Source organism: Pteropus medius, unplaced genomic scaffold, assembly GCF_902729225.1.
Source record: "Pteropus medius unplaced genomic scaffold, Ma_sr-lr_union100, whole genome shotgun sequence".
NCBI lineage: Eukaryota > Metazoa > Chordata > Mammalia > Chiroptera > Pteropodidae > Pteropus > Pteropus medius.
The window spans coordinates 1,835,650-1,845,831 of record NW_024356397.1 but is presented as its reverse complement, the minus strand read 5'-3'; the positions used below and the strand labels follow the sequence as shown (position 1 = coordinate 1,845,831).

At 43.7% G+C, this 10,182-nt stretch overlaps 1 protein-coding gene across 1 annotated transcript; it reads right to left on the bottom strand.

Annotated features, from left to right (window-relative positions):
- Positions 1-429: 429 nt before the first annotated feature.
- Positions 430-6,675, bottom strand: KRT1 (keratin 1). Its single transcript, XM_039862162.1, is given in 10 exon segments — positions 430-1,536; positions 1,538-1,755; positions 1,854-1,888; positions 2,391-2,611; positions 3,176-3,301; positions 3,433-3,597; positions 3,799-3,894; positions 4,295-4,355; positions 4,754-4,968; positions 6,103-6,675. Coding segments are annotated over 10 exon segments (1,875 nt in total). The 3' UTR covers positions 430-1,371.
- Between the last annotated feature and the right edge of the window lie 3,507 nt (positions 6,676-10,182).

The window sequence follows — 10,182 nt, the reverse complement described above, 5'->3', positions numbered from 1 at the left end:
GAGTTCAAGAATGGAGAGTAGTAATGGAGAGCTAGATATCCATTTCCCCTATTTTTCAGGACACTATCCAAGGCTCTGCTTAATCTAAGAAGTTCATTTGTGGACATGTAGCCTCTACTTGTAAAGTAGTACAATGGGATAGCATAGTGGCCAGAAGCATGGATATTTGGATTCAGATATACCTGGGTTTGGATCTTACCACCACCGTTTACTAGCTCTGTGTTAATATATACAAGTTATAGACCTCTCTGGCCTCAGTTTCATTTTCTCTAAAATGAGGATAATAATGCCCTTCCTCATGGGAATTATAGTAAAAATTATATAAGATGATTGGCACATAGTAAGCATTAGGTGAGTGCTAATTTTAATGATAATGGTGATGATGATGATGATGATGATCATCATCATCATCATCTGGCTGTTGTAGCACTGCTTTTTGGTCTCTAGGCCACTCAGCAGATACTTGCTCTAAGGAACAAATGAACATCAGCTTCCCAGTGGTTCTATGACCATGAAAAAATCAGTCAGCTTCTCTAAGGATCAGTTTTTTTAGCTTCCAATTAAGAAAAATATTCCTAGCTCCATTGTCAACCAGAGCTGAGAGAAATAGCATAGATCAACAAGAGTATTTTGTAAGTACAACTTGGTATATTCTATCCCTCTTCCCCGTCACCCCTTCTCCAGAGCTGCTTCCTGTCTGGACTGATATGAGAGTCTGGACAGCATGATGGTGGATAGAAAGAACAAGAATAAGAATTTCATCTACTGTGTCTCAACTCCCCCATATGCCTTGTAGCTCTAGGGTCTTCTTTCCCTCCCACGAAGCACCCATCCAGGATAGACTATGCTGTGTACAAAGGAGTTTGAGACTCATAGAGAATTTCAAATGCAGTTTATTGCAGAAACACAAGGAAATGAGAGTTTAAGACCTCTCCAAAAAAGACAATGAACTTGCTTACACCATATGTACAAAACCAAAACAGCACAGAGCTGGTTGCAAGATATAGAATATTACGGAGCTGTCCAGAGCATGCGCACGCCGTGCGTGAAAGAAGACCTGCGTCTAACCAGCCCTCCTCTGGCTGACTTAGGAGGTGCTTTGAAATGTATTGTGTGTAGTGGTGATGGCTAAACTGTTTCTGAGGCAAAGCACAAAGCAGGGTCATAGTGGGGGACCGAGGTGACCAAAGATTTAAAAACTACTTTGGGAAGCAGAGCAGAAAAGAAAGAGCTGGGGAGATATGATGAACCAATAAAAGTAATGGCAGCTTTTTTCTTCAATAAGGCTGGGGCAATTGACTTTGGTCTTGCCAAACATATTTGGTAGAAATGGAGAGGAAGCGCTAACAGGATAGGATAAAAAGCATCTCTTTATCTGGAGCCTCGGGAATAGCTGGTGGAAATAAACTTCACGCTGGAACTGCCACCAGAGGTCTTGGTGCCCCCAGAGCTGGATCCCCAGCCTCCCGAGGAGCCGCCGAAGCTGCCTCGGGAACTCCCGCCGCCGCCAGAACCCCTGCCGCCAGAGCTGCCTCCAGGAACCACTTCTGTGTCCCCCGCTACTGCCGCCGCCGTGTCCCCCACTACTGCCGCCGCCGCCGCCGCCACCTCCTGAGCCGTAGCTGCCGCTTCCAGAGCCGTAACTGCCACCTCCGGTGCCGTAGCTACTGCCACCTCCTGTGCCGTAGCTACCGCCGCCTGAGCCAAAACCTCGGCTGCCACCTCCACTGATGCTGGTGTGGCTGGTGCTCACAGCTGCAAAGGGACAAGGACGCTCGGTTATCTTCAACCACAGCTCCCTTTCCAACCCAGTAAAACCTCCACAGGCCCCTGAGAAATAGGCTTGTACTTACACACACTCACGTTGGGGGCACACTCTCCAGACATCCTGTAGAAGAAGAAAAAGCCAACCCATCATCACTCTCCAGCTTCACAAACCACTTCCCCAAGCTCTCTCAGCCATCCCATGGCTCCCTGTCTGCAGCTCCTCCTTGATCTGAAACTAAACCAGTCCCCTCTGACTTCCCAAACCTCTGTCATTTTTTCTCACGATCAGGGAGCCTCTGTATAAATTAGAAAAGTCTTGCAGCTAATGTGGGTTACTTCTAAAAGCACTGACGTTAGCCAGACGACATCTGAGCCAGCCCAGATAAAGAATAAATTGCTCCATCTCAAAGTACTTCACGGAGACACTAGAGCCCACTATAAAGAAAAGTGGAGGGCTCTAGCTCCCAAAGTGAAGCTAAGTCTTTCCTCTTGTACCATGTAGCTTTCCTTTCCCCATACACAGGATAAGCTGCAGTCACACGTCTGTACCTTCAACAGCAGTCAGCTTGCAATGGGAGGAAGCACATAAGAAGTGGACAAAGAGCCCAGGGTCCCTTTCTCACCTGCACTCCTCTCCTTCCAGGAGGGTCCTGTAGGTGGCAATCTCCATATCCAGGGCCAGCTTAGTGTTCATCAGCTCCTGGTAGTCACGCAGCAGGCGGGCCAGGTCCTCCTTGGCCTTCTGCAGGGCGTCCTCCAGCTCATTCAGCTTGCCCTGGGCATCTTTGAGGGCATTCTCACCACGCTGCTCAGCATCGCTGATGGACTGCTGCAGCCCAGAAATCTGAGAAACGAGAATCCAACACATGATGTACTCTCTTATTATCTAATCCCACCTTGACCTTCTTATTTCAAATTGATCTCTCCACCCCAGTGAGGCCAGTACTCCACCATGAGAGCTTAAGTTATCTCATGCATTCACCTGCCTCCAGATAACATATCACCATATTGACTTCCTCAAAATCTCTTGAAGGCAATGCAGCAGCCTCTCTTGGCCATGAGTCAAGTCTCCTCCACTCCTTGACATTCTTCTAAAGGCCTACCCTGAAACCTCCTGACTGCCTTTCCTCTCACTCACCACATCTTAAGTCTCACTTTGGGTCATGGGCTAGATCACTCATGACCATCATTTCTATTTCTCTACAAGGTCATTTTTATAAGTTTCCTTAAAGAGAACCCAGCATGATGGCTGAATTCTGGAAACCAATATAGTCACCAAAAGAACTAGGAATAATAAGATAACCATGATATGGACTGTAAGATTCAAAAGTAGAAAAGTGTCCTCCAATTAATTACCTGTGGGCCCCTCTTCCCCATCCCATAGAGCTAAGCAAGAAGAAGCAAATACCTGCTTCTTGACACTGTCAATTTCAGATCTAAGTCTCTGGATAATCCGATTCAGCTCAGAAATTTCCATCTTTGACGTTTTCAAATTATCCCCATGTTTGCCAGCAGTGACCTGGAGCTCTTCATACTAAAGATGGTGGATTAAGTCAATTAGATATGGCAGAGTGCACTATGGCTCATGCGCACAAATATTAGAGAAAACACAGAATAGAAAGACAAGACATTGAAGAAACGTGGCCAGACAAACAGCGCATTCACCTTGGTCTGGTACAGGGCCTCAGCTTCGGCCTTGCTCCTCTGGGCGATCTCCTCGTACTGGGCCTTGACCTCAGCAATGATGCTGTCCAGGTCCAGGTTGCGGTTGTTGTCCATGGACAGGACGACATTGGTTTCACTGATATGAGTCTGCATCTGAGACAGCTCCTGCAAGACATATTAGTTCAGCAACACTTAAGTGAGTGTAAAAAAAAAGGAAAGAAAAGAAAAGAAAAAAAAAGCACCTTAGACAGGGGATGGGGGGAAGGGGCAGGAGATGGAAGATCTATCTCTATTCTTCTGGATAGTGGAAGGTTCAGGCTTTAAAGTTCTCCATTTGGTAAAAGTGGTTGAAATTGGAGGACTCACCGCTTGGTAGAGTGCTGTGAGAAAATCGATTTCCTGACGCAAATTGTCCACTTTGGCTTGAATGTCCACCTTGGTCATATAAGCAGCATCCACATCCTAGGGGAATAAGAGACATCATGAAGTCAGTCTTTCCAGGACAAGTCCCTCTCAACAGCTGTGAGGGGATTTTCCGAGTAAAAAAGCTGTTTGGGGTCTACTCCACACCTTTATATTGCAGATGGATCACAGTCCCTAAATCGCTCCACCCCTGGGATCACAATCACAAAGAAGCTTGCCTGACTTGCTGAGAACTTGCCTCCTCGCTTACTGCATGAAATACTGAGGGATCTGGAGAAGCAGAGTGCCTGGATAAGTCCAGGTCCATAATAATGTAGGGAAAAAACTACTTCAGCTATTCATCAGGCCCTGGTTCTCCACATCATGACTTATTTCTGCTTAGTCATTGGAGACCCTCTTTTATTATTTATTGAAGGTCCATTCTACAGAATTTACTCACCTTCTTGATGGTCACAAATTCATTCTCTGCATTTGTCCGTTTGTTGATCTCTTCCTCATACCTGAAAGGAAATCAGAAGTGAATTCAGAGAAGGCGAGGCCCGAAGTTCCAATTTCTAGACTAAAATTGGCATGGCCTGTCATTGCTTTTCTATTACTAGCCTAGGACACCTTGACCACCCCTTTCTTCCGCGCAATAAAACCATTAAACTGTTTCCAACTTCTGAGACGAAGATTTCTGAAAATGCCAAATTGATTTGCCTATAACTTAAGACAAGCCATTGTAACGCATTGTTCATAGTCTTAGCTTGCCACTTTCTGGAAATGGAAACTCAACTCCCTTTTTACAGTTAGAAAGACCTTCCCAGGGCTCTCATTTGCACCCTAGAAGGTTGAGATAGCCCCATTTTGGAAATATTTTAGAACAAAAGTTGGGAATTGCCCAGCCCGTTTTCCTTACTTGTTCCGGTAATCTTCCACCAAGTCTTGCATGTTCTTCAATTCCGAATTCATCCGAGACTGGTCACTCTTCAGTTGGTCCAATCTCTTTCTAAGATTGTTGATGTATGACTCAAAGTAGGGCTCTAAGTTCTGGGTCCTAGTGGAGGTATCCATCTGCTGCAACAGCTCCCATTTTGTTTGCAGCACCTGGTTCTGCTGCTCCAGGAACCTCACCTAAAAACACAAGGCTCATCATCCACTGGTGCAGAAGTGGAATTCTTCGTCCACTGAGCACCAGGGTTACCACACTGCAATACCCATACCTCACTTCGAAAAGAACTTCAATTCCTGTTTTTCTGGCCATAACAAACACAAAAACAGGAAGAAGACAATCAAGTTAACATCATTTTCATAACAAAACCCAACTCACTGTTAATTCAGTAAAGTTTTACTTTCCCTGTGAATGGCAATTATAGTACTATTTCAGTTAGAACTTTAGGAGGGTAGTTACACAAAAACTAAATAGCAAAGCACAAAAAATTAGTGCAATTACACTTTGAAATAGATACATGACACTTAAGAGATTTATTTTCCTTTTTTTTAGGTAGATTACCATAAAAATTGGTTTGCATTCTCTGAGCGTACACACAGTTCAAAAGTATATTGGGGAAATCCAAAATTGAATTCCAAATCTATTGTGAATAACTCGAGTTGACATTATTTATGATTAAGCAAAAAGTAAAAAATGATTTACATATTTTTCTAGAGCTGAATCTTGGAAATCCAAGTATAAAAAAAAACTCAATGCTGATCTGGTAACAATGTAAAATTCTCAGAGGGCAGGCAACAGATGTTTGGCAATGACTGTATACTTTCCACTACAATATCCATAGCACTCTGTTTACACTCAACTCCCTTTTTACAGTTAGAAAGACCTTCCCAGGGCTCTCATTTGCACCCTAGAAGGTTGAGGTAGCCCCATTTCTGACATGTTCATTCAACATATGCGAGTCCCAATTCAGCTCAAGAGCTGAATTAAAAAAAAAAAAAAAACTTGTCAAGGTTTTTAAACTAATAATAAAATGCTTAACAGAAAAACACATCAAAGTGATGTCAAATTAGCACATTTTTATAGACTACAGACCTCTTCGTCCGAGAAATTTTAGTCATTAGCATCACTTACAAACATACTTTTAACATATCTTCTATAAGACAATTCCACAAAATACCCTTTTAATCATCTGAACGCCAAAAGTTGAGGCTCAAACTCAAAATATGTCTTGGCTCAAACTCAAAATATGTCTTGGCTGTGTCAATCTCAAATGGACCAGGGGAAGCTCTCCCGATGCACTGAGTAGATAAACTCACCTTGTCAATGAAGGAGGCAAATTGGTTGTTGAGTGATTTGATCTGCTCCCTTTCTTGAGACTTTATTTTTTGGATCTCAGGGTCAATCTCCACATTAAGGGGTTGCAGAAGGCTCTGGTTGATAGTGACTTCCTGTATGCCACCAGGGGGGCAGACAGGCCCCAAACCACCCCCAAAACCTCCTCCAATCAAACCACCTGCACCAAAACCACCCTTACTTCCAAAGCCACCACCCAAACCACCACTGCCAAAACCAACCCCAAAACCACCACCAAAACCACCACCCCCAAAGCCACTGACGCAATAACCACCACCAAAACCACTCCGTCCACCTCCTCGAGCCACGCTGATGGAAATGCTTTTACTGCCACCAAGGTTGACGAGACTCCGACTTCCAAAGCCACCACCAGCACCCCCACCACATCTTCCACCTGAAAATCTCCCGCCACCTCCTCCGCTAGAGCGCACGCTGCTGCTAGTGGTCCTGCGCTGTAAGCTGACCACCCCGGCAGACCCAGAGCTGAAGTTTCTTCCACTCCGGTACCCAGACCTGGAACTAAAGGGTCGACTCATGTTGACTTAGAAAGAATAGGAGCAAAGTAGAGAAGGAAAGGAGCTAACACTCCTCTACCCCAAGCACAGAGACTTCCCCTTATATAAAGGGAGGGATTGGGCTTGGTCCCAGAGTCAGCGGGATGCAGGTTTGGCTTGCCTGCAGGCATACAAGATTTTTATGAGTTACAATAACACTACACACCTTGCTGCCAGGATGGTTCTCAAAATTGCTGTGCATGCAAAATCGTTAGTGTGGTAATCATATTATCAGACAAAATCTCTCTTCAAGTGCTTGCGACTTTGGGAAAGTAGGACCCCACATCTACCACCTGGTGCTTCTTGATAAGATTTCATAACTACTTGTCACAAAGATATGCAAGTTTCCATTCTTGCCTTGCCCTTGTAAGCTACTAAGACTCTCTCTCCTTGGGCATGGCAGATGCAGTTCCCCAAGCTTGAATCTCAGGAGCTCTTTAGCCCATTTCTGAGATCAGCCCTCCAAACTCTAGAGCTCACCAAGTTTTACCTCCTGACATGAAGTCAGAGCTTTAATACAGGAACAATCAAAAGAAGTTATTTTTATTAAATGTTAGCTTTATAAATACACTGTATTACTATTAGAGGAAGAGAAGCTGTCCTCAAACAGGATAGATTGGTAAGTGATCTGGAAAGACCAGAAGGGAAAGACGTGTTCTTTTCTAAGTTTTCCAGTTCCTCCTTTTCCTCCAAGATGGACCAGGGCAGAAGACAGAGACACCAGCAACGGAAAACAGGTACAAACAAAAGCATGCAAATGCCCGTTGAGAAAGCACATAGAGAATTGGGATGAACAGGTAGAAGCTATTTCATACATTTTGTAAAGCAAAGGGGTGGAGGTAAGACTTGACAGGTGGTTCAAGACTCATACTAGACTATTAAGAGAGATGAATGTAGATTTGGAAGGGAGTCTGGAAAGCCTAATTTGAGAAGCTAAAATTATTTCTGGACAAGAGTAATGGCAATAGTAACAGTAATAGTAATCATAATCATAATCATAATCATAATAATAATAATAATAATAATAACAATAACTAACATATCAAAAACTGACCTTGTACCAGGCATTGTTCTGCATATTTTATAGGTATTAATTTACCTACTTTTCACAACTTTGAGATAGATGCTATTATGCTACCCATTTTTTAAATGAGGAAACTGAGGCACAGAGTTTGAATAGCCTGCCCATGTTTACCTAGATGGTGAGTGGTGTGGCTGAGATTTGAACCATGGATGCTGAGCTACAGTGTACAAAATCCAAACTAGCATGTTGTATATGACAGTACAGCAACTAAATTCGGGGTGTGCTGCCACTCTGTGTAAAGCCAGACAGCATAAGAAGTTGTCCCACTGCAGAGAAATCAAAAGCAGAAGGTCCATTTTATTCCTTTGAATCCTTGGCTCCAGACACATGCAAGTGCTTGGAAAATGTTTCTTTGATTTGCTCTTAGAGGGGAGATTGGAGGTGCAGAGTTCATGGGGAGATTATGCTTCCATTCGGATGCAAAATTACCCAGCATGCAATGTGAAAGGCCAGGAAACCCCAGGAGCCTTCCTGGAGAATAGCACTTGATCAATCTTAATGCGAAGTAGTGGCATTGAGATGTTTATTCTGAGACTTCTTAGGAGCCTGGCATGCTCCTCACACTTGCATATAAACACAGAATTGAAGACTCAGTGAAGAGAAGCCAGAGCTAGCTTCAGCTAGCTCCAAGCATCTTTAAGTGGTAAATCATAGTCCTGTGTGGGTGATCTCCACTGTGGAATACAAAATATGCAGAAGGACAGTCTGTGGAGACTATCTGGTCCTGTCGCCCGGCTTCTGAACCAAGACAAATAAGTGTCAGCCCTCTCCAGCCACTGAGACTTGTCCCTCTTCTTCTCTCACAGTTTTTGCTCTACACCCTCTTTCAGAAAGTGCTCCTCACTTCTCCACTGCTCCTCTCCTTCCCTGCCATCTCCATGGTATTGTTGTCTGAAACTGTCTTAACACCAACATCCTTGGGCTGCTAAACCAACCATCTCTATAGGGAATGAGTAATTCAGATCTTGTTTCTGACTAGGAACAATGGAACCTGGGATGGTCTTGGTGTGGTAATGACTATTGCCAAATCATCTTCTAGATCAGCATACTCCCTCATGAGAAATATCACTCTTCCCAATTGATTCCTTCTAGCTTTTTGGACAGGTGTGCATATATGTATGCATGTGTATGTGCGTGCATATGTGTATTCATTCTCTCACCTCTGCCAGCCAACAACAGATCTTTGCAGTGATTTGTGCTGCCATCCTCAAACTAAGAAATTGATCAAGAGAAAAATCAAAGAGGTGGATGGTCAGGTAATAAATAGACAATTTACAGAGCTGCAAGACTTACTCTTGTTGCTACCATGAGGAGGAAGAGACACAAGAACTAGAAGGAACAAGAAGGCATACATTTGCATAGTTCAGCTCACCAAAAACATGCACGAACACTATTCCAACAAGAGCCCTGAGAACTAAGCAGTCAAGCTGTTTTCAACCCATTTTACAAAACAGAAAACTGAAGATCAGAGAGATTAAACGACTTGCTTAAACACTCCAGCTAGGAAAAGACTCATCTGGGACTAAAACCTGAGTTTTCTGATTTCAATTCAAGTGTTCTCCCTCCTGAACTGGAGAAGAGAAGAGGCTCAAAGACAGGCAACTAGAACTGGTTCCCATAAATAAGTACACAGAGAATCACAGAAAATTCCCACCTGCCTATCAAAGAAGTGAGATGGCAGACCAAAGGAAGTCAAAAAATATCTTCAAATCACACAATCAATGCTTGAGAATCCTCCAATTCCTGAATCAAACTTCTGTTCTCATTCCACTAGTTACTTTTGAGGCAGCCCAATAGGCCTGAAAAAACCAAGCTCATCACATCCTGTGCTGTCCCCAGGACATGCAGGGTGTGTGGTGATATTAAAATGGGAGAAAAGTGTTAACCACACACTCTTATTCTTGGCTTATTTGTGTACTCTGAATTTATAAAATAAAGGCAAAATACATGCAAAATAAAAGAGCAAAGAGGCCTTATCTATGGGCAACAACCACGTTCAAGGAGCTAAAAGTCATTTAAACATCACAAAAAGTTAACAAAGTGGTAGTTATTAACCCCATTTTAAAGAAAAGCCATCTTAGGTTCATAAATAGGTGCCCAGTTTCCCCCAGGTGATAACTGACAAGCCAAGCTTGTCAAACTCCCAGCGCATGCCTGTCTTCCTCCCATGCGCATTCCCTTGTCATCGGTCTGTTCCACTACCTGCATCACTTACATCTTTCATGATCACTCTGTCACCAAGTCTCACACCTTGACTTTTTCACTCCCATGCTTTGATGAGACTATTCAGTCCTCTTCTTCCCTTTTTCTCTGTTCCTCTCCAAGCCAACTTCTCCTCTTCTATTCTCTGAAAGGCCTTCCGGTTGCCTTGGCAACTCCCTTCTAATTGCCTTGGCAACTCTCTT